This window comes from Bos indicus, chromosome 25 (assembly GCF_029378745.1).
Source record: "Bos indicus isolate NIAB-ARS_2022 breed Sahiwal x Tharparkar chromosome 25, NIAB-ARS_B.indTharparkar_mat_pri_1.0, whole genome shotgun sequence".
In the NCBI taxonomy this organism is placed as follows: domain Eukaryota; kingdom Metazoa; phylum Chordata; class Mammalia; order Artiodactyla; family Bovidae; genus Bos; species Bos indicus.
Genome location: NC_091784.1, coordinates 18,253,920 through 18,277,146, shown reverse-complemented (window position 1 = coordinate 18,277,146; position 23,227 = coordinate 18,253,920). Strand labels below are relative to the sequence as shown.

At 43.9% G+C, this 23,227-nt stretch overlaps 1 protein-coding gene across 4 annotated transcripts in view; it reads right to left on the bottom strand.

Annotated features, from left to right (window-relative positions):
• VPS35L (VPS35 endosomal protein sorting factor like) overlaps nt 1-23,227 on the bottom strand; it is a 138,216-nt gene that overhangs the window by 90,125 nt on the left and 24,864 nt on the right. For all 4 annotated transcript variants that reach the window (XM_019987901.2, XM_019987899.2, XM_019987902.2 and 1 more), the window contains exons 6-9: nt 22,081-22,157; nt 18,118-18,246; nt 12,143-12,227; nt 5,512-5,571 (exon numbers count right to left, since the gene is read on the bottom strand). In XM_019987901.2, coding sequence (XP_019843460.1) covers nt 5,512-5,571; nt 12,143-12,227; nt 18,118-18,246; nt 22,081-22,157 — 351 coding nt within the window. The remainder of the gene's footprint in view (nt 1-5,511; nt 5,572-12,142; nt 12,228-18,117; nt 18,247-22,080; nt 22,158-23,227) is intronic.

Sequence of the window (23,227 nt, the reverse complement as noted above, 5' to 3'; positions counted from 1 at the left end):
GACAAAAAACAGTTACAGTGCAGCAGAAGGGTGGGGCGCCCAGTCCTTCCATGGCTTTCCTTGCAAATATCATTATTAGGAAACAACCAGTGACGATGAGAGCGGACACACAGAGGCTTTCTAAGGGCCAGGCGCCACTCAGAGCGCTTTACAGACATCAGCTCACTCGGTCCCCACAAAAGCCCTCCAAGTCATGTACTCATACGGTCCTCTTTCACAGACACAGAGAGTGAGGCACTGCCAAGTTTAGGGACTTGCCCAGGGCACGCTGCAAGTAGACGTAAGAGCTAGAATTCAACTCAGGCAGTCTGGCTCCACAGCCTATATTCTTAGCCACTGCCCTTAATTTAATCCAGAGGCTCTTGGTGTACCCACCAGTAACTACAGAGATACTGCTGAGAATTCCAGATGCTTGAGGAATCTGCAACTGTAACATGAAATGCGATGGTCCATCACATGGACCTGACGTGTATGGTAAGTCAAGACCCTGAGGTGAGAAATCAGAGTTAGGCTGCCATACCACTTGAAGACTTGAGTCACCTTGTGACAAAAATGCTACTTTCCCCTACTATCTGCTCTCTTCTTCTTTAATAATAAGACTCTCATTTTCTGCTGGGCAAACGGCCATCCTTGCAGCTCAGTGTGGCCATGTGACCAAGTTCAGGTCCCAGGACATACACAGGAGTGCAAGGAATCAGCTCCAAGGGAAGGGGCGTGATCTTCATTTCTTCTTCCTTCCCGCTGGCAAGAATGCAGATACAAAGGCCGGAACCTCCATAACCATCTTGAACCACAAGAGCAAGAGAAGTCAAGACGGCTGGCACCACAGGCTGCCTGCCAGCTGTGATTCTCTTTACTGTGATTTTGTGTTTTCTGGAACTGATGACCAAGCCCAATCAATGACATACGTCTTAGTAAGAAATGGATAAGAATACGGAAAAATGAAAACAAACAAAAAAACTATTCAACACCAAGAAGGCTACTCTTGAACTCTCACATTTAAATGATTTCTGCACAAACTGGAGCCCGATCCCACCCCTCGGTGTGCTTTACACTTTTATGATTCAACCAAAAAGGGAGAAACTGATTACTATAGAACATAAGAAACGAATGTTAGCCTGTCGCCCTCATCATGTTGCTCAGTGAGTCATTTTTCATCCCTGGTTCTACTTTCTGCTACTTGGTGGTACACCATTAAAGTGATTAAAATATCTACGGAATCAGCAAAAAATAAAATTCTAGGTACTTCACTAGCAGAGAACAGTCAGTAATCACAACTGCAGATATTTCAGAACTGCAATATCAAGTATTTATCTATTTTTGGATGTTCTGGCATGCTTCATTCATTGGAGAATTATTCACTTGCCATTTTCTAAGAGAAGGGAAATTACCATTTTTCCTCTCCTGGCCTGAATCCATGTACTTAAAAGTAACTTTTTTTCAAGTTCCAAGAGATCTAGATAGGAAAAGATAAGGGCTATTCTTAAATTCATTTGTCAGTCTTGCCTTTTGGAAAACAGAGGAGGGGTGAGGTTAATTTCCCTTAATGTGACTGAATCATGTGACTTGAGATCCAAAAGCAAAAATAAGTCTCTGAGGTCATCTACTAAAAACTTTTGCTTTCCAGCTGAGGGAACGGAGGTGCAACAAAGGGTGGGATGACACGGAATCTGGCTGCCAGGGAAAGTGGGACATCACACCAAGGCAAGTTGTTCTGCGTGTACACACCAACAGCCAGCTATGCAATAATCCACATATGCAATACAAAGGCTTTATATTTTCCTTCCAGTTCAAGAGATCATTTAGGAAAAGGATTATGTCATACAGGACTTTAAAATCTTACAGAAAAAAGTAAATAAATGAAATGGGAAGAAAAAAATGTTATAGCAAGCTCAACAGTACATTTCATTACTTCGTCTGCTCACGACAAACGTCTCAGGAACCAATTAGAAGATAAGAGAGCACAGCACATAAGAGAGACCCTCCCCTCATGAAGCTTACATTCCAGTGGGTCTGGTCAAAGAACAAGAAAGTGAGCCAAAGAGATGTGAGAGGAAAGGGAGAAGTAGCCAGGTTAGGAGGGGCTGCAGCCTTGGCGAGGAGTCTGGGCGTTCTTCTAAGTGTGACGGAAGCTGCCTGAAGAGCTCTGAGCAAAGGAATGACATGACATCAATTACACTTCAGCGCCTGGGCTGCTACATGGAAAATGAATTTAGAATCTGGAAATTAATTCAGAAGAAGCTTCAATGTAAAGAAGAGCTGAGACATTTTCTTCCAGTTCCCACTTATTTTTCCTTTATGGGCTCCTTTTTTCAACCCTGAACTTCTGTGGATATTTTAAGAGAAGGGAGGAGACCAGTGAGTCTGGTTCTCTTCCATTTGTCAAGTCTCGACCATGGCAGTGAGACATCTTTTTACGTAACAGGGCTCATAGGGGTGCCACGTCATCTTAATATGATGACCTGAAAGGCCAGGTCAGCTAAGGACACTGCTTATCCAGAGGCGGCTGTATCAGCCACAGGGAAAGCCAAAGACAGGAATGCCCATGGCTAATGAGGAGAACCACAACACAAGAAACCCAAGTCACTCATCCCAAGATGGAAATGAAATTGTTTTACCACTTAGAGTACAAGCTCTCTTCCCTCATATGCTGGATGAAGAAATGTTGGGGGAAAATTACCATATCTAGCAACATGTACTTTCTGTGAACCCAAAGGACATCAGTATCTTTCCAAACCGGTAAGAGCTATGCTTCAGTTAAAGCTCCTGAAGGTAAAGGGCTCAAATACTAAGATCACAGTCTGAACTTGATTCAAATGGAAAGAATCAGCACACATGCCACCAGACTTCTCTCTACACATAATTTCTTTAGGCAGAATTCTGCATAGTAGATTTCGTAAGTTTTCTTTATAAATATTGTTAAGAGTCATCCCCAAGATTAAATACATTTTTGAGAAAAGTTTGCCCCTCTCCTTTTCAGGTTCTAGGAAACAGAAGATACATGCAGATAAAGATTTTAACTGAAAGGGGAGAAATGAAATTCTTTTCAAGAAAACAAAAGCCTAATTCAAGGTTAAAAAACAGCAAGTATTTGGGAAAGCAAGAATTTAGTAATAAACATGCTAATTAGCACATTTAGACAAGCACTAAAAGTGAATATGAAAATAGCCTTTTATTTTGAACTTATAGTTTTATAGTTCAAGTAGGGAGAAAGCTATTAGTAATTTTTCCTTGCATTCATTCATACTAAGTTGCTTTAGTTGTACTGGACTCTTTGGAACCCTATGGACCCACCAGGCCCTCTGTCCATGAGACTTTCCAGGCAAGAATACTGGCGTGGGTTGCCATGCCCTCCTCCAGAGGATCTTCCCAACCCAGGGCTCGAACCTGCATCTCTTACGTCCCTTGTATGGGCAGGCAGGTTTTTTACCACTAGAGCCACCTGGGAAGCCCAGTTTTTCCTTAACTAGCCCTAAAATGTTGTTGGTATAGTTAGTGAAAACTGACAGGAAGGAAAATTATTGCAGGAGGTATGAACATAAATGCCCCTAGGGGCCAGGCAGGTGATATAAACAATAGTTAGGTATACAACAATAGGAGGAAGTAGAAACTATACCAAATAGCATTTTAAAAATTACTCTGGTAGCCAAAGAAAACACCTAACTGGGTTTAATTCTGCCTGCGGGCTGAGAGTTTACCGCTGCTGATATAGCACGTGGAAGAAACACTGGCAAGTGTAAAATAAATGCACCAAATTTGCCAAATCCTTAAGCTGACAGAGAAGGCCTTTCCATCAGGCTGGCCCCTGCCTCCCAGTCCTGAGAAGCCTAGAATGTGTGCTGCTGCTGCTAAGTCGCTTCAGTCGTGTCCGACTCTGTGCGACCCCATAGACGGCAGCCCACCAGGCTCCCCGCTCCCTGGGATTCTCCAGGCAAGAACACAGGAGTGGGTTGCCATTTCCTTCTCCAATGCATCAAAGTGAAAAGTGAAAGTGAATTCCCTTAGTCGTGTCCAACTCTTAGCGACCCCATGGACTGCAGCCTACCAGGCTCCTCCGTCCATGGGATTTTCCAGGCAAGAGTACTGAAGTGGGGTGCCATTGCCTTCTCCGTAGAATGTGTGAGGAGCTGTTAAAAACCACTGCAGGTGGGAATGTGGTGGAGGGGAGGGTGGAATGCAGTGCTATTCAATGGAAATACCATGTGAGCCCCATTCAAAGAGCTAAAACAAAAACGTGTAATTTTAAAATATACTTCATTTAATCTAATTCATCTAAATATCATTTCTACATGTAAACATGTAAACTTAAAAATCAGTGAGATATTTCATGGTCTCTTATTTGCATTAAGCCTCTGAAATCCAACATTTTTTTTTTTTTACTCACAGCATATCTCAGTTTGGACTGGCCAATCTCTAGTGCACAAGAGCCTCATGGGACCAAGTGGCCAGCATAATGGATGGTGCAGGTCCAGCACCTAGAGCCAGGCTCTCACTTGCTGGTGGCAAGACTGTGCCAAGTTCCTGGCTCTTTCCCACTGGGTGGGCCCCCCTAAAATGAGACGCAGTGATTCCAAAGAGCTTTTCTAGCCCTAAAGGTCTGTAGAGTTCTGTCTTGCTTTCTGAGAAATGTGCATATTAACTAGTTTTAACAATACAGATGATGGAAGGAAGGAAAAGACGGAAACAGAAAGAGAAGAGAGAAAAAAGAGACAATGAAAGAAATAGCAAAAGAGAAAGAGACACAGAGAGAGAAAGACAAAAAAAAAAGAAAACCCGAAAGACAAGACAAGACAGATTAACAGACAAAAAGTCAAATTACAGGTCTGTCCGATGCCATCTCTTCATCCTCCAGGGAAGCAGGAGCAGGAGGAGGTGGGATGAAAGTGAAGACAGCCTGTTGTTCTAACTTGAACAGATGAGCGCACTTCCTCCCAGCAGTGCTAGGAACTCAGAAGGAGGAGTAAGAGAGAATGGATGCTGTTGCTGCGAGTTCCATGCTAGCCTCACTGTCATCTTTCATTTATGTGACAAAATAAATTTGTGATCTCATTGTCCCATTATAACCTCCTGAGAGTTCAAATTGAGCAGCAATAAATTTAATGCAAACATCACTTGGGCATATACTGTAGATGCAAAGCATCTGTTATTATTGATTTATTTGATATTGTTCTTTAATATAAAATTAGCTCTATAAAGCAATTTGCTTCTTAGGAAAGATATACAGGAAAAATATTAAAATGTCAAGCACCAGAGAAATTTAAGTTGGTATAAAAGTTCAGTTGAATCTAATCATAGGACCTTTTCATTCTTGCAGATTCAAATTACTTGCTCAAATCCCTAGCTGGCTGTTGGAAAAATCTGCTTTTCAAAGACTGAGATGATCAGTAAGAGTGTTTCTTTAACTTTCCACACACAAAAAATTTCAGGTCTCAATAAATCCTAACTTGATATAAACCTTCTAACCCTGACTTGAGGGCAGAATGAAACCCGCTGGAACAGCTATGACGTTACCTGGTAAGACACTGCGGTTATCCACACACATGGAAAAGATGCGCTCGTACACCAGCTTCCCTGGGGAGAAAAGGACATATGGTGTCAGCATCATGCCCTTCAGGTGCAAACACTAAATTAACATTTCTTAATTAGGGACAGAGATGGAGACAGCGCCAGGATGAGCTTCAACTTGTGAGAGTATGCTGCCACCTAGTGGACCAAATTTTTAAGCCATGATTCTTTTGAACTTAACACTTTCTGTGAAGAGGCAGAAAAGTGATCCTTCACTTATGCCAGGCAAAGTAAGTCAGACAGAGAAAGACAAATACTGTCTTTCGCTTATATGATTTCACTTATATGTGAAATCTAAAAAGAAATTAAAAAAGTAACAGAGTAATAGATACAAAGAACAAACGTGGTTGCCAGGGAGGAGGGGAAGGAATGAAACAGTGAGAGAGATAAATGACTCATGGGTATGAAATGTAGTTATGGGGAATATAGTCAATAACTACGTATTATCTTTATATCATGACAAATACTAATGACTTATTGTGGTGATCATTTTGAAATCACTGTGTTATGTAACAGGAACTAACACAGGTCAGTTATACTTCAAAAAGAAACAAGCAGAGCCTGGGATCTACAGGCTCTATGGTGGGGTCAATGGCGACCTCCAAGAGGGCTTACGCCAAGGGGCACCTTCCAGGACTGCAGCGGCCAGTACCCATCCCCAAGGTGAGCCACCTCCTCCGAGGTCTCCACAGGAGACTCTCCAATACTAGCAGGCATATCTTTATAGGCTGAAAGTGAGAGTGTTAGCCACTTAGTTGTCCAACTCTTTGTAAGCCCATGGACTGTAGCCTACCAGGCTCCTCTGTCCATGGAATTCTTCAGATAAGAATACTGGAGTGGGTTGCCATTTCCTTCTCCAGGGGATCTTCCCAACCCAGGGATAGAACCCAGGTCTCCCGATCTTCTGCACTGCAGGTGGATTCTTTACCACTAAGCCACGAGGGAAGCCCCTGAGGCACTTGAAAATATGCTCGTGTGGAATCTGTCCTCAGAGGTTCTAATGTAAATGGTCTGGGGCACAGCTTGGCCACTGGAAGTGTTCTTAAAGCTCTCCAGGCATGTAACTGAAGATAAGAACCACGGCCCCAAACCATGGATTCAATTTAGAAGTTCCTAGGAAGCCTCAGGGATCGAGCCCCAGTTCTCAAAGCTATCTGCCTTTGACCTCCTGGCAGGAAGCATTTGGTTACCGGCAGTCACAGGCTCTCCAAGGCAGCCACACCTGATGTGGAGAGAGGCCTCCTGAGATAAGCACAGAACTCCAAGCACTGGGACTGTATGCGCACAGCACAGCAGGCCACGCTGGGCGCTGTGTGACTTCTCACACCTCCTCAGGTGTGTGGACCCAACTTCAGAGAACCCAATGCCTTTACTCCTCCACGAAAAGCTTACCATCTCTCCAAAACCGGCCTTTTTTTTTTTAAAAAGACTTTTTGTATTTCATCTTCATATTCTAAGGGGCCTTTAACTATTAAACCATTTTTGGCCCAAAGAGATTGGTGAACATTTATTTCCCTTCGTTAACTTCAGTCCAGTTCAGTCGCTCAGTCGTGTCCAGCTCTTTGCGATCCCATGAACCACAGCAGGCCAGGCCTCCCTGTCCACCAACTCCCAGAGTTTACCCAAACTCATGTCCATCGAGTCGGTGATGCCATCCAACCATCTTATCCTCTGTCGTCCCCTTCTCCTCCTGCCCTCAATCCTTCCCAGCATCAAGGGTCTTTTCAAATGAGTCAACTCTTCACATCAGGTGGCCAAAGTATTGGAGTTTCAGCTTCAACATCACTGTTAAGTTAGTGGACAACTATTTTGAGAAATAACACCTGATCCTAGATTCCTTTCCTTTCTTGATTCACTTTCTTATAAACCAAGGACACTGAAATACAAGAGATCAGTAACAACAAGGGACAACAGTTAACATTTTCTGAGCACCTTACTTTGACACTGACCCTGCCAGTTCCTAGAGAGGGACAGACATCATGTGTTTCCTGCACATTCTCCCAATTAAAATTCTCCCCAGAAGTTCCCAGAGGCAAAGTCTACGTTTCACAAGTGAAGTTGTGGGAACTTCACAATGGGAAGTTCCACTTCCCATTCCACAAGTGAAGAGATCAAGGCTCAGGTTCACACCACCCTGGAGGAGAGGCAAGGAATGCAGGCAGAGAGATGCCAGAGCCCAGCTCCCAGCTCCCAGCTCGGCGCTCACTGCCTCCAGGGAAGTCCCAGCAAAAGCACCGCCACACCTGTGCGCTGCAGACGCCCAGGGCGGTGTTCCGCATCCCCGCCCAGCTAGATGCTCCTGCGCTCCGTCAGCCTCGTCCACCACCACAAACCACCTGCCCCCCAACAGTAGCACGTGTTCCTGTGGAGCCAAGGGTAACAGTGACACATGCACAGTGGACCTCAGCACTCCGAGCTGCCACTCAAGCAAGGCCAGTCCCGCCCCCTTTGTAAAAGGTGAGAGTGGCTTTCTAGCCCCAAAGTGTTAACACAGTATCCTCCAGCCCCTGAACACGCAGGCTGCCTCGCAGGCCTGAGGAAAGCTATTCACAACAGATCCAGACAAGGTTGCCTCTGGGAATCCTTTGAATAGGTGAAACATGCCCACCGTTCCAAATTCAAAAAGGCTACGGGAGGCACCGAATGATGCTCACTGCCTGGACCACCCTCGTTTGGGGGGGCTGGGGTGCAGAGAGGCACTTTTACTAGTTTCTTGAGTATCCTCCTAATGTTTCTTCAGGCAAACACAAGTGACAACAAGCAAGTGTTCTAACTTTCCCTTCTTTCTTACACAAAATGGAACATACTCTCACAGCTGTTCTGCATCTTGAGTTTTTCACCCAATGACATAACCTGGGTACTTTCCACACCGGAACACAGCACGGCTTCACTCCTTCTCAGAGGCTCCTAGAGCTGCAGTGCACAGACGTGTCATCTTCTGTTTAACTGGTCCCCTCTGGTCCGTCACTCGGGTTGCTGGGATGAATTCCCAGAGGTGAGTTGCTGGGTCAAAGCTACACCCACTTGTAGTTTTCACAGAGAGAATTTCCTCCATAAGCCAAGTGAGGGATATGGGTTTGGGTGGACTCCGGGAGTTGGTGATGGACAGGGAGGCCTGGCGTGCTGTGATTCATGGGGTAGCAAAGAGTCGGACATGACTGAGTGATTGAACTGAACTGGAGAGCAAGAAAGCAGGTGCTCTGACTGCTCAGAGAGAACTCAATTTGAGCCCCAGCTCTGCCACTCATTACCCTGGGGAAGTAGATGAGCTGCTTTACTTCCTTGTGCCTCAACCTCCTCATCTGTGAAGTGAGGATAATTATAGCTGCTGCTGCTAAGTCGCTTCAGTCGTGTCTGACTCTTCACGGCCCCATGGACTGCAGCCTACCAGGCTCTTCCATCCATGGGATTTTCCAGGCAAGAGTACTGGAGTGGGGTGCCATTGCCTTCTCCGGGATAATCACAGACCCTACCTCATAGAGCTGTTACAAAGACAGCGTGACTGAATATCACTAAAGAACCTAAAACAGTCAGGCCCAAATTTGCTGAGGATTTCTCACTGTTATTCTCAACCGCCAGCCCAGCTAATTCCTAGAATACAGGAAGGACAGCAGGCATCTACACCATACCTCAGTCCTGCTGGCTGAGGTGTGGGGCTGGGCTGCCACCACAGAGGCTGACAGAATGACTGCCCCAAATTCTCACAGGGTTAATGTCTGGATCTGGCCAGGTTTGCGGGCTCATCAGCCTCTTGGAACTAGTCTCACCCAGGGATGCTGACTCAGGCAAAAGAGACTTGCAGGAGGCTGGAGAGGGAAACCAGAAGGTCAATGTGTCAATTCACCATGAGAACAGAACCATCAGGAGAAACAGACACAGCCACCAGCCTCTCTGGCTGACTCACACCCTAGCTCCCTGAAGGCAAGCTGGGCATGAGGACAAGCTGAGGCCCAAGGGGTGTGTAATTGATGTCTATTCTGAGAGCCTAAAGCGTCTGTGTGTTCTGGATCACTCCCCTCTCCATCCCCACTGCCTCCCCAGGTCCCTGCCACCCTCATTTTTTACCTGAAATGTTGCATTGGACTCACAACTGGGCCCCTTGCCCCGCCCTTGCCCTATAATCTAGTCTCAACACAGCAGTCAGAGGAAGCATATTAAAAATTAAATCAGAACTTCCACTTACTCTACGTAACACCTCAGTGGCTCCTCACATCCTCCAGGTCAAAGCCCAAGTTGTCTCAAAGGCCTACATGGCCCACCAGGTTTCTGGCCATGTCCCCATCCCCACTCACTACCACTCCACACCACCTGCAGCACCCTGGCCTCAGTTCTCCAAACCTGCCAGGACTGCTCCTACCCCAGGGCCTTTGCACTGGCTATTCCTTGGTCCTAACTGGCCCCACGTTGCCAGCATGTGGTTCATCTCTCATGTACTTCAAGTAATTGCTCACACATCAACTTCTCAGTGAGGCCTCCTCCAACCACCCTATTTAAAAGTGCAGCCCACCGCCACCCACTGCTCTGATTTGGGTTTTTTTTTCCCTCCATAGCACCAGTCCTCATCTAATATACAATCAGGTTTACTTATGTATTCTGTGAATCTCCTCTTTGTGGCACAGCCCACAAAGGCCTGGATTTTTGTTTCCTATTTGCTGACATCCTCAGCGCCTAGCAGAGCGCCCGACACCACCTCCCCAGATCATCTGAACCCAGAGATCCTAGATGTCTCTTTCTGCCTCAGTTAGCTCCTATTCCCTTTTCTCCTGGAAAGAGCATCAACCTTTCTTCTTTGGGGTATCCCAGCTCTGGATTATCTGCATATTCCCTCCTCCAGAGCCCATAACTGGCTCAGGGACTGACGAGTGATCCAAGCCAAATCAATGAAATGAATTCCAAGACTTCTGCTGGAAAGTGTGGCTAGAATTCCCTTCCTTCTCCTGGGACTACTAGCAGCAAAGCTGATAGAAGCTGGGGACACCTTGTGGAGCTTGAGAATGAAGTCAACCCAAGAAAAAGTACTAGAAAAAGACACAGTTCTGAAGATATTGGTTGAGTTCTTGAATCCAGCTGTACCTGAAGCCAGAAATGACCCCTGGACGTTTCAACATAAGCCAATAAATACCCTCCCTTCTCCAAGACTAGTATGAGTTAGTTTCTCTATCACTTGTTCCAGTTAATACACTCAGGTCTTTGGTCTCCTATGCAGAAATATATGGTCACTCTGAATGACATTTTGTTTCCTAACACATTTGACCTTTCAATGGGTTACAGGCTAGACTTGCCAGGTTGGGAGCCCACTGGCAAGGCAGCTAACGTTATGTGCCAACATCCTCTGCATTCAGTTCTCAGAAGGAGACTGTCTCCTAGTTCTTGCAGGGCACCCCACTGCTGAACGTCACATACAACCCACAGGCTGCCTGGTCTGGGCAAACTGCTAATGGCATGATGTCTTGGCCACTGACCATCACAAGCAGCATGGAGACCTCCTGTTTCTCCAAGGGACTCCTGGTTAATTAATCTCTTCCATCTAGATCTCTCTGCTGGGCTCCCAAAGATCATTTGGCTTGAGGGGTTGAGCATGTGACAAGGGGCAGCCACAATGATGCAGGAAGACCTCATAGGAGCTGCAGCCATCATCCACGGGACAGAGACTGGAGGCTTAGACTAAGGTTTCAACAGAGAAGACAGAAACTGTCTTCTGGGGAGAAACTGAGGAGGCTGAAGAGAAGAACCTGGTGATGGACTGTACGTGGGGCATGGCGAGAAGATGCTCAGATTTCCAGAGTGGGCAACAGGGTGCATGGTACTGCCATTCCCTAGGACAGAAACCCAGCATGGGTGGGGAAGGGCTGGGAAGAGATGCCGGGCTGAGTTCTGAACAAAGTGGGTTCCAGATGCCATGAGCTGGCTGGCAACGGATCAAGGCCTAGATAGGACGTGTGCTCCCCAGCCCGCCTCACTTCGCTCACTCACCTTACTAGCCTATCAGAAGGTGGGAAACAAGTAATGTAAAATTCTTTCTGGAGGAGGAAATGGCAACCCACTCCAGTATTCTTGCCTGGGAAATGACCTGAGGAGAGAAGCCGGGCGAGCTACAGTCTGTCCACGGGGTCACAAGGAGTCAGACACAATTGAGCAAATGAGAGCGTGAGCACACACATGTGCACATGCACACACACACACCTATATATAAAACAGACAGCTAAAGAGAACCCGCCGTGTAGCACAGGGCCTCTACTCACTGCTCTGTGGTGACTTAAATAGGAAGGCAATCTGGGAAAGAGTGGATACATGTATATGTGTAGCTAATTTGCTTTGCCGCACAGCAGAAACAAGCACAATGTTATGAAGCAGCTATACGCCAATAAAAATTAAGTTAAAAAAATAAAATTCTTTCAAAAACAGCACTCTTATTAATGAGCAGGTGAGCAAGGGTAAGGGTGAGGGTTTTGATTTCCTTCGTGACTTACCTCAAAAATGAAACCACAACAGAACGTATTTTAAAGCAACTCGACCATCCAACTTCTGGCAAAACAAACTACTTCTTAGATTTAAGATGAATAAAACTAGTACTTACCAAATGTATCGAGTATATCAGTGATAAGGACAAATTTGCTTGGGTAGAACTGAATAACACTTGTGTCCGAAAGAAGCTTTGAGCACTAGAAAAAGAGAAGGGAAAAGTCACTCTGTCATGTCTGACCGGGTTGAAACACTCCAAGCCTGGAAAGGAAAGGATTTCTACAGACAAGCACAGGTTTTTACCATGGGCCAGGCCTGGTGCTAATCTCTGGAGGTATAATTACAAGAAATACCACTGTGCTTTTGACAAAGGGAATCGACTCTGCTCCTAACAGAGCCTCTTAAGGAATGGCACCATCATCTGCCTCCAGAAAAGCCACAACTCAGGAATCTTATCCAGAGGGTCTGAACTAGGATCAGTATGTAGTCACCAGGAAAGTCAGCCAGCATCCTTGCAGGTGACTCCATCTTTTCAGTATGGCCTCCTCTGGTTTATTTCAGAATGGTCTTGATTCTTAAATGTTCTTTTCTACGAAATGACCCCATAGGTTCTCCAGGGCTTCTTAACTAGCATCTATTATTTATACTCACTCTTAAATTTCCTTCTAAAAGGAAACTCGACAAGTTTCAAAGAGTTACATGTTTCTCTGGAACTGTGCTCTGCAACACCAGGAACATTTTGGGTTTGCAGGAAATTGCTCAATCCCTCCAGCATCACCTACGCCAGAAGGCCATTGACACGTTCAGGACTCAAAACAGATTACAGCCACACAACGTGGCCCCAAACACCCCAGATGAAGTCATCTCGTATAATCAAAAACAAAAATCTATCTCTATTTTGAAGAATGCAAAGTGATACCCTGAAGTCTTGACAGATTCAAAAGTCTGGATAAGTAACTAGATAACCTTGCCATAGTTTATCAGAGATAAAAAATGTCACGTAAAAACCAAGACTATTTGGACATTTAGAAAGAGTCCTTTCATATGTATGCACTTTCAACGTGCAGTGAATGGCTAGAAAGTTCATCAAGAGGTAGACTGGCATGTGTTTTCAGTTTGGCTTTGTTACCCAATATCTAAATTATTAGATTTATCAAGTTTCTCTTTAGCATTATCTAATTAAAAGTAAATAATGTGTCCAATTTGTGAAGCAACCTCTCATAGCCCAAATGTTACTTGGGGGTTGGAGGTGAGGGGAACGTAAGCTGTGAAAACAATGGCATCGACACCAAGCGTGGCATTTGTATCTACACAGAACTCCATTTCCTGACACCTTGCTTTGTGTTTTTCACATGCCCTTTATGAGAGCTCCAACTTAAACAATTACCCCATGAGACTTCAGGGCTTGGAGAAAACAAACAGCTCTGAATCTTAGAGACTGTTTACAGTACACAGCACTTGGTTCCTAGCGATGTGACATCTCCTGAGTTTCGACCAGAGCCCCTCAGAGATGAGTCACTGCCCGTGGGGAGGAGGGAGGGAGAGAGAATTCAAACAGATTTCAAATTAAACACAGCTGGCGATTCCCAACACTGCATTGATTTGTCTCCCCAGCTGGTGTCACAGAATGTAAGGTTTTTTTAATCCAAAGTTAAAGTCATATAATGTTATACACTGAAGTCACTATTTTGAAGATTCCACAGCTATTTTTTTAAAGCTTTGCTGCAGTTTCCTAAACTAATAAAAATCAGGCACCCCGTGGTATGTATTAAAAACAGAGTTCCTGCTCCTCTCCAAACCTACTGGTCAAAACCACCCATGGAGGCACCAGGGAATCAGCATTTTAAACAAGGGCTCCAGGTGCTGCACTAACACAAGCCCGTGACACTGGGCTCGTGAAATCCACAATCTGTTCTACCCTCTGAATGGAATAAGCGCTCTACAAACCAGGGGTTCTCAGCTTCAGAATAACCTGGGGAACTCTGTGAAATAACAGTGCCTGGGATTCTGATCGAGCAGCTCCAGTGTTCAGCTTGGAAAACAGGATTTCTTAAAGCTCCCAAGTGATTCTAATGTGCAGCCAAGGTTGAGAACCATTGTTATAAACATTTCCTGAGCAACTGACTGGTCAATTACCTGCCTGAAATACTTGCTATCGAATTTATCAACACTGCAGAAAAAATACTAAAGGAATGTTTTTCATTTGTTGCCAATTAATGATATTCTAGAAAGAAACTAACAATTTCAAAAACTAAGTTGTAATTAAAAAAACAAAAATTTAAACCAAAGCAAATGAATAAATTAAAAGATAACCTATGATTGAGTACTAAAAAACCATGACTATATGGATGGATGGATGGGAGCAAAGAAGGAAGGAAGCAGACTAATCAGAGGACAATTATCGCCTAGAACATATATTTTTTAAATCCTAAAAATCAGTAAGAAAGATACAAATAACATAATGGAAAAATGAGCAAAAGCAATCAACAAAAGGCATCTTACAGAAAAAGAAACTCCAGTGGCCAATAAACATTTGAAGAGATGCTCAATCTTATTACAATCAGGGAATTGCAAATTAAAATCACAATAAAATATGATTTTATTACCTCCTAAATTGAAACAATTAAAATAGCAAGTCTGCTCATACCAAATGTTGGTAGGCTGCCGAACAGCAGACTCTCACACTCTGCCACTACGGTGCAGGCTAGCACAGCTACTGCAGAACATAACTTGGCATCATCTGGCAAAGTGGACGAGGCACACATCACACACCTGAGCTATTCTACTTTTAGGTATGGGCCTTCATTAGAGAAACACTTTATATGGCCACCAGCTGACTTGACTAGTGTTCACATGGTTCATAATAATGAAAAAGGAAAAAGAAAAGGAAAGAACTGGAAACTCATCAACAGAATGAATGATACATAATTCATGCACCAGTAGATGAATTCTCCTGGAGAAGGAAATGGCAAACCTCTCCATCTGATCTATAGGGTCAGCACAATCCCTATCAAAATCTCAGAAGGTTTTTTGGTTTTGTTTTTTTGGTAGAAATTGACCCTAAAATTCACATGGATACACAAAAGACCCAGAAGAGCCAAAACAATTTTGAAAAAGAAGTTAAAAGACTTATACTACCTAGTTCCAAAACTTAAAACTAGCTATAGATCAAGACAGGTGGTACTGGCTTAAGGATACACTTAGAGATCTATGGAATAGAATTGAAAGTTCAGAAATAAACCCTTACATTTATGGCCAACTGACTTAACAATGATGCCAAGATAAGTCAACAGGAAAAAGTCTTTTCAGCAAATACTGCTGAGACAACTGGATATCCAAAAGCAAAAAAAAATTAATAAATTTAGAGACTCACACCATACATACAAAATAATAATTCAAAATGGACCATAAACCTAGATGTAAGAGCTAAAACTATAAAACTCAGTAGAAAAAATAGGAAGAAATTCTCATGACCCTGGGTTATGCAAACAGTTCTTGGATACAACTCTAAAAGCATGGGCCAAAAAGGAGAAAACTGACAAACTGAACTTTATTAAAATTAAAAACTTCCACATTTTAAAAGATAACATTATGAAAATGAAAAGACAAGCCACAGACTAGGAGAAAAATACATGTACCTCATGTATTTGATAAAGAATTTATATCAAGGATAAAAAATTGTTACAACTCGGGAAAGAAGATAAACGAAATGACTTTTTAAATGGGCGAGTCTTGAATGGACAGTTCACTAAAAGAAGATATAAAAATGACCAATAAACATGAAAAGATGCTCAACATCATTAGTCAGGTGGGATATGCAAATTAAAATGGCATGAGATACCTCTTCACACCCAATCAGATGGCTATAACCAAAAAGACAGACAATAATGAAACGAGTGATGGAGAAGATACAGAGGAACTGGAATCCTCGTACACTGCTGGTGGGAATGCAAATGCCGCAGCTATTTTGGAAAGCAAGCTGGCCATTCCTCAAAAAGGTAAACATAAACTTACCATATTATTTAGCAATTCCATTCTTAGGAATCTAATTCAAGAAAAATGAAAATATATGTCCACACGAAGACTTGTATGCAACTGTGACCAGCAGCATTACTCATCACGGTCAGAGTGAAGATGATCTAAATGGCCACCAACTTACTAATAGATAAGAAAAATGTGGTTATGCCTGCGGTGGAATACTACCCTGCAGGAAAAAAAAAGTGCTGATTTAACAACATGGATGGACATCAAAAACATGGTAAGTGAAAGAAGCCAGAGGCAAAAGAATGACCCCACGTATATGAAATGTCCAGGAAAGGTAAATTCACAGACTCAGAAAGCAGATCAGTGGTTTTTCTGGAGCGGAAAGTGGCAGTAGCTAGGAAAATGTTCTAAAACTGGACTGTGGAGCAGCTGTGCAACTCTGTAAGCTCACTAAAACTTACTGAATCGTACATTTACAATGGTGGGTTTTAGGACATGTAAATTATCTCAATAAAGCTGAAAAAACAAAACAAAATAAAATCTTACTACAGAGCAAATAAAGGGAACTGCGCTTCCTTTCTCCATACTCTGCGCCTTCACCAGCTTTTTTGGATAAAGAAGGTAGCCTTTAAAGTACTGAAAGTCAAATAATTACTATTAACCAGATGTGGAGTTAATTAAACACTTTTATGGTTCTTTTCTTTGGATACGCATGAATCAAATCTCCAGATGTAAACCTCTTAGAAGTCACAGTTCTGTGCTACAAAACTCTATGGAGAGATGCTGCCAACGAAAACATTTTGAAGAAGCTCTTGTTAGTTTAGCTATTTTCTCACTTGAATCACTCAGCAAGCAACTTCCATCAAGTGCCTCCAAGATGAGAGAAACCTTCAGATATTTACTTTGTCAACAACTGTGATGGAAGGGAAATGGGCTTGGGTTTGCCTCTATCATGAACACTAAAATAAGCAGTACCTGCCACACAAAGTGGAGAAGGCAATGGCACCCCACTCCAGTACTCTTGCCTGGAAAATCCCATGGATGGAGGAGCCTGGTAGGGTGCAGTCCATGGGGTCGCTGGGAGTCGGACACGACTGAGCGACTTCACTTCCACTTTTCACTTTCATGCATTAGAGAAGGAAATGGCAACCCACTCCAGTGTTCTTGCCTGGAGAATCCCAGGGACGGGGGAGCCTGGTGGGCTGCCGTCTATGGGGTCGCACAGAGTCGGACACGACTGAAGCGACTTAGCAGCAGCAGCAGCCACACAAAGTGTCATCCTAAACACTTTCAAGTACCCAGTGTAAAGACTCTCAGATTCTCCTAATCCTCCTTCAGAAAAAAAGGCAAGAAAACAAATGTCACATTCCCATGACAATAAACAAGAATGAGAGCTAGTACTTCTGAACTAAAATGGCTGTTCAGCAATTCTGTTACCTCTGCTCTGAAAATCATAACGCATACATCAGTCCTTGTATAGTGTACTTCTGGACATGTTTTGCCAAGACAGGATGTTTTTATGATTCAAGAGACAGGATAAGCTGTTTTCCCTACAGAACTTGCTCTTGTAATCCAAAGCTTCTCATGGATCAACAAACAGGACTCAGCAAATGCACCTTTGACACTATAAACACATTGTCTATGCCACATCATCATACAGAACATGACCCCAAAATGCATACATCAGGAACATACAACCATTGGTCCCAAAGATACAAAGAAAATCTGGTTAAGAAAACCCAAAACACAGTTAGTTGCTCAATCTTTAGTCTATACAGATCATAAATATGTCAGGGGCTATAACAGGGCCAACAAACTGCACAACCCTAGGGGGACATCAGTAATTCTGTAATCTAGGGTGAAATTTCCTGGAATTACACTGTGCATAATCTATACAGCTGCACATGGTGGCCCTGGGATTAGCCATCTCTTAAAAAACACGGACTCATAATCATGGACTTTCACAGGAGGTAGGTGAAAATGGAACAGGTGAAAAAATTAGGGTAAGACCCTGAAGGCAGGCCTTTGAAAACCCTAATTATCCACAAAGGAGTTTTACAAAGGAAATTCTGGAGGAAAAAAAAAAAAAAAATCACTCAACCTGACCTGGATGACTATTTTTAGAGCCTTCACTTTCTGGTCCGAGGCCCAGGCGTCCTTCAATGACTGGTTGAGCTCCTCTATGCGGTTCACATAATCCTGTTGAGTCAAATTCAACAGCTCCTTTTGGGATCCCTGTGGGCAGAAAGTAGAAAGGTACATGTACAGAAGAAAAACATTTTGGACTCCCCACCCCCATGATATTAGTTTTGATCTGTAGGTTGTCCTCATATCCCAAGCAAGATCGACAGTTCTGTCTTGTGATCAAAGAAGTTCTTTGAGTTTTCTGCAAAGATGGGCAGAGGGCAATGATTGGGAGACTGGCCTGGAACGTAAGTCAGACCTGAGCCCACTCCCAGCTCAGTCACATTCTAGCCATATGACTCAAGATCAGCTGCTTTCCTCTCTAAGTCTCTTTTGTGAACAGTGATAACAGGACTTACCTTTACTCAACACATAGTTAATGGGGCATGTTTTGCGCTAGGCAAGTATGGTATACTAGATGTCCCAGATACAAAGTTGTGCAAAAAGACATTACTTCAGGACTAACAGAGTTTAAGGTACAGAGGACAAGATGGACCCTAATACAGAGACAAATATTCAGGGAAACCAATTCTACGAAGATACATATCACAGTGTACCTAAATCTGAGGTGTCCACTGTAAGAAGCACAACTGTTTTATGTATCACTAAGGAGGAAAAAATGCTGATGGTGGACATCCACCAGTTGAGAGAGACAGCTCAATTTCAGGGATACACAAATATTGAGGAAAAGGTTCACCTTAGTCTAGACTGGTGGTCAAGAATGGTTTCCTGGAGCAAGTGATGCTTGAAACAAATTCTCAGTGGGGTGCAGGTATTAACTAGGCCGTGGAGGGGTATTAACTAGACCAAGAGAGTGCATTCAGGACAGAGAGCTGACTCTGAGCAAAAACCCATGGCAGAAGCGGGTGAGGTCATCACTGGGATGAAATAACAACATATGTAAAGACCAGTACCACTGGCACACAGTACATGCTTATTAATCGTTGGCTTATTGTTAAGATGCTGATTACACAGTTCACAGGAGTGAAAGTCATGCTAACAACCCACATGAGGAGACAGGGAACCAAATCCTTTTTATATGAATGTTCCCTGGAATCCAAAGTGAAAAACTCTTTTTTTTTTTTTTTCAATTGAAGTATAGTTAATTTACAACATTGAGTTCATTTCTGGCAAGGGTTCTGTAGTGTGGTCATCACGTCTGCTTTACAACATGGAGTTCATTTCTGGTGTACAGTAAAGTGATGCAGTTATATCACGTATGTATATATATTCTTCTTCATATTCTTTTCCATTACAGTGTATTATAAGATACTGAGTATAGTTGCTTACTGTGCTGTACAGTAAGTCTTCGTTGTTTCTCTATGTTACATATAGTAGTTTGTATCTGCTAATCCTAAACTCCTAATTTATCCCCCCACCCTTTTCCTTTTGGTAACCATAAGGGGGAAAAAAATGTTTTTTCTAAGTCTAGAGCTGGTTTTTGTTTTGCAAATAAGTTCATTTGTATATTTTAGATTCCACGTATAGGTGGTATCATATGATATTTATCTTTTTCTGCCTGACTTACTTCACTTAGTACGATACTCTCTCGGTCCATCCACGCTGCTGCATATGGTTATTTAATTCTTTTTATGGCTGAGTAGTATGCCGTTGTGTATATGTACCTCATTTTCTTTATCCATTGATCTGTTGGTGGACACTGCTTGCATGTCTTCGATATTGTAAATAGTGTTGCTATGAACGCTGGGGTGTATGTATCTTTTCGAATTAAGAGTTTTCTCCAGATACATGCCCAGGAGTGGGATTGGTGGAACAACTCTTTATTAAAGAAATACAAGTAGGAGGTTCAGGAAATGTGAACTGATCCCAACTGGTCACTTGAACAATGAGACAGGATTCTCCCTGCCCCTTTGGTATAGGAGGAGCCACATGACTAGTTTGGACAAACGGGTGGTGAACCGAGCTGCACGTGTCCCTTCTGGGCTGAGGCAATGAGAAGTGACCCCCATCTCCAGTTCTGCTGTTGACAACCCTGGAACCATCTGTTGAGATGGCAGCACCATGAGATGGTGGTATGCCTGTCACCTACACTGGATGAGTAATGCGAGAAGAAATAAACCTTTATTAAGCCACTGAGACATTGGGGTTCATTTGTTTTCAACCTTGCCTTGTCCTGGCAAATATGCCATGTTAACCTGGAAGCCATGCCATCTGCTGCTGTGAGCAGGGAGAAGCCAGGTAACCAGTCTGCAGAAAAACAAAGACAAAAACAAAAAAAGGAGAACTAGGAAAATCTGGAGGCTACACAGAACCAAGAGAGACAGCAGACAGCTGCCGGGGTTCCGGGCAGTTTTTCAGTTCCCGCCTCCAGGCCTGTGTGCCCTTGCAGTGTACCCTTCAATACAGGCCTTATTTTCCACATAAACCAGTTCAAGTGAGTTTCAGTTACTCAACAGACAACAGAGCTTTGATAAAACCCTTGGCATTTCCCTACCAGCCAAGGCTGGCTGGTGACATGCAGACTGGGGCTCTCCGGCACCCTAATTCAAAACATCATTACTGAATTGAGAAATAAAAATACTGGACTATGAGACTCTGCTGAGCAGCTAACAACTCTGGTCTCAGGGCTAGAAGGACCCAGAAACGAGAGGCAAAATATAGAACAGAGCAATGGCAACTGCTATTACATGGAAAGAAAAAGTGAAAGTGAAGTTGCTCAGTCGTGTCCACCTCTTTGCGACCCCATGGACTGTAACCTATCAGGTTCCTCTGTCCATGGGATTTTCCATGCAAGAATACTGGAGTGGGTGGCCATTGCCTTCTCCAGGAGATCTTCCCAACCTAGGGATTGAACCCAGGTCTCTTGCATTGCAGGCAGATGCTTTACCATCTGAGCCACCAAGGAAGCAGCTATTACATGGACCTTTGCAATTTCAAGGCATTCCCATTCAGCCCACACAACTGTATTATCTCCATTTTACAGATGAGGAAATGAGAACAGTAAGATGAATGCCTGAGGCTACCCTGTTAATAAGCAGTCAAGCTAAGGCCTCTAGACTCAGAATGGTAATGACATCAGCTAACACTTGCAAAGCGTGTAGAATGTGCTAGGTGCTGGTCTAAGCACTTCACATGCATTAACTCATGTAATCCTCTGTATTCACTCTAAGAGGCAGATACTAGGTAGCACCTCCACCTTACAGATTAGTAAACTGAGGCACAGAGCTCAAGTTCTTAAGCACCTTGTCCCAAATTACAGAATTACCAAATAGTAGAGCCAGGATTCAAACCCAAGGTCTGGCTCCAGAGTTTCCCCTCTTACCTACCAGTCTCACCCCTCCCCAGGAACCAGGCTAGAAATGTTTATGAGTGAACTCTGCCAGGGAGAACTACGCAATCTGGATGGTGCACATCCATGTTAAACATGAGACTGTGAGCCCACAGTTAGGTGGAATTTAAGAGAATCCAGAAATCTAGATTCATACGTTAAATTTACTAATTTTTATGAGTTGGCAAAGGAGTCGTGTTCTTTAAAAGCACGGGCAGGCTTATGAAAGATTCCAGCAGCAGAGCAGCTACGAGCAGCCTCTGCAGTAGGCATGACCATGCCACACTACGCAAGGCGGCTTCCCAGAAGATGGTTCCAGTCGGCTTCCCCAGTTAACCTCCGTCCCCAGATGCCCCAGGTTTGCTCAAGTATCACAGTGAGAAGGATGCCTTTGGAAAACCAGCTCGAGGCAGACTCCTGCAAGCTCAGCCAACCACACCGCTGGCATCTTTCCCCAGATTGGTTAGTGCCTCAGGAGGCCTGAACACAATGCGCAGCTCGAGGACTAATCAGAGAGCAGCCACCAAGATTGACTTCGCTTGGCAGAAGCACCGGCAGCATCACTGCTCCTGGGATTCAGCAAATGACTCGCTCACCTCCTCGAAGTCATCCAGCTCCTCCAGCCTGGTCCGAACCTTCTCTGACATTGCAGATGTGGCGGTCCCAGCTTTGCCTAGACAGAACGGATTTATGTCACACAGGTGGCTTTCCTCTGTCACCAATACCCCCAAAAGAATGCATCGGTCACTCTACGCTTCATCATGAATAAACAGGCTGGGGAACAATTTTATTACAGACAACTCCCTGAGATTTTGAAAGCAACATCCTTACGAAACCCAAGTTTCATTAGAAACATTTCTGCCCAGGAGCTGTTCGTGGGAACGCAGCGGGCCAACCTCAAAAGGGTTCCATGACATTTGATATTTACAAACTTTTCACTAAATCATTTGTTTATTCCTAAAGAAAGGCAGTCCAGATAAGGATGCCAAGAATCCATCATTTAGTTGTTTTCCTCAAACAAAAGGCCCTCTCAGGCTTTACTCACAGTGTAGAATTGTTGTACTAACAATTAACAGAACAACAATCCCACTGTCCAGAAGTGGAAACACTAGGGCTTCAAAGCCCTCTCTTCAAGCAAACAGGACTTGTGAGCCGCCCTTCCTCGTCCATCAACACAACGAACGATTCTCATCAGCAGGGACTGGAGGGAGGAGAAGGAAAGGACCCCAGGCCATAGGCCACTCACAGGGCGGGGCTCTCTGCCCAGCAGCCTGTTGTCCTCCGGAGCCTTCTATTTCAGAACCCTTTCTCCATCTTAAGGGGGTTTCTGTTCTAGACCAGAGGCCCGCTTGCTCCTGCCTACCGAACTCACTCTCAGGAACTAAAGTTTACTCTTTTAAGGCATTGGTTTCGTAGCTCTGGTGTTAAAGCACAGATTTGCTGGGATCAGCTGAGAGCATGGTACAATTATTCAATTACTAACAACTACTAAGATTCCAAATAATTTGATTTTTTGACCTGGTTTCTACTTTCCCCTTCATTTTGAAATATGTCACAGAACGTGCATATATGTACATTTTAGCGGACCATCATACACCCTTTGTAAAGAGTCCCTTGGACAGCAAGGAGTTCAAACCAGTCAGTCCTAAAGGAAATCAACCCTTCATTGGGAGGACTGACACTGAAGCTGAAGCGCCAATCCTTTGGCCACCTGATGCAAAGAACTGACTCACTGGAAATGAT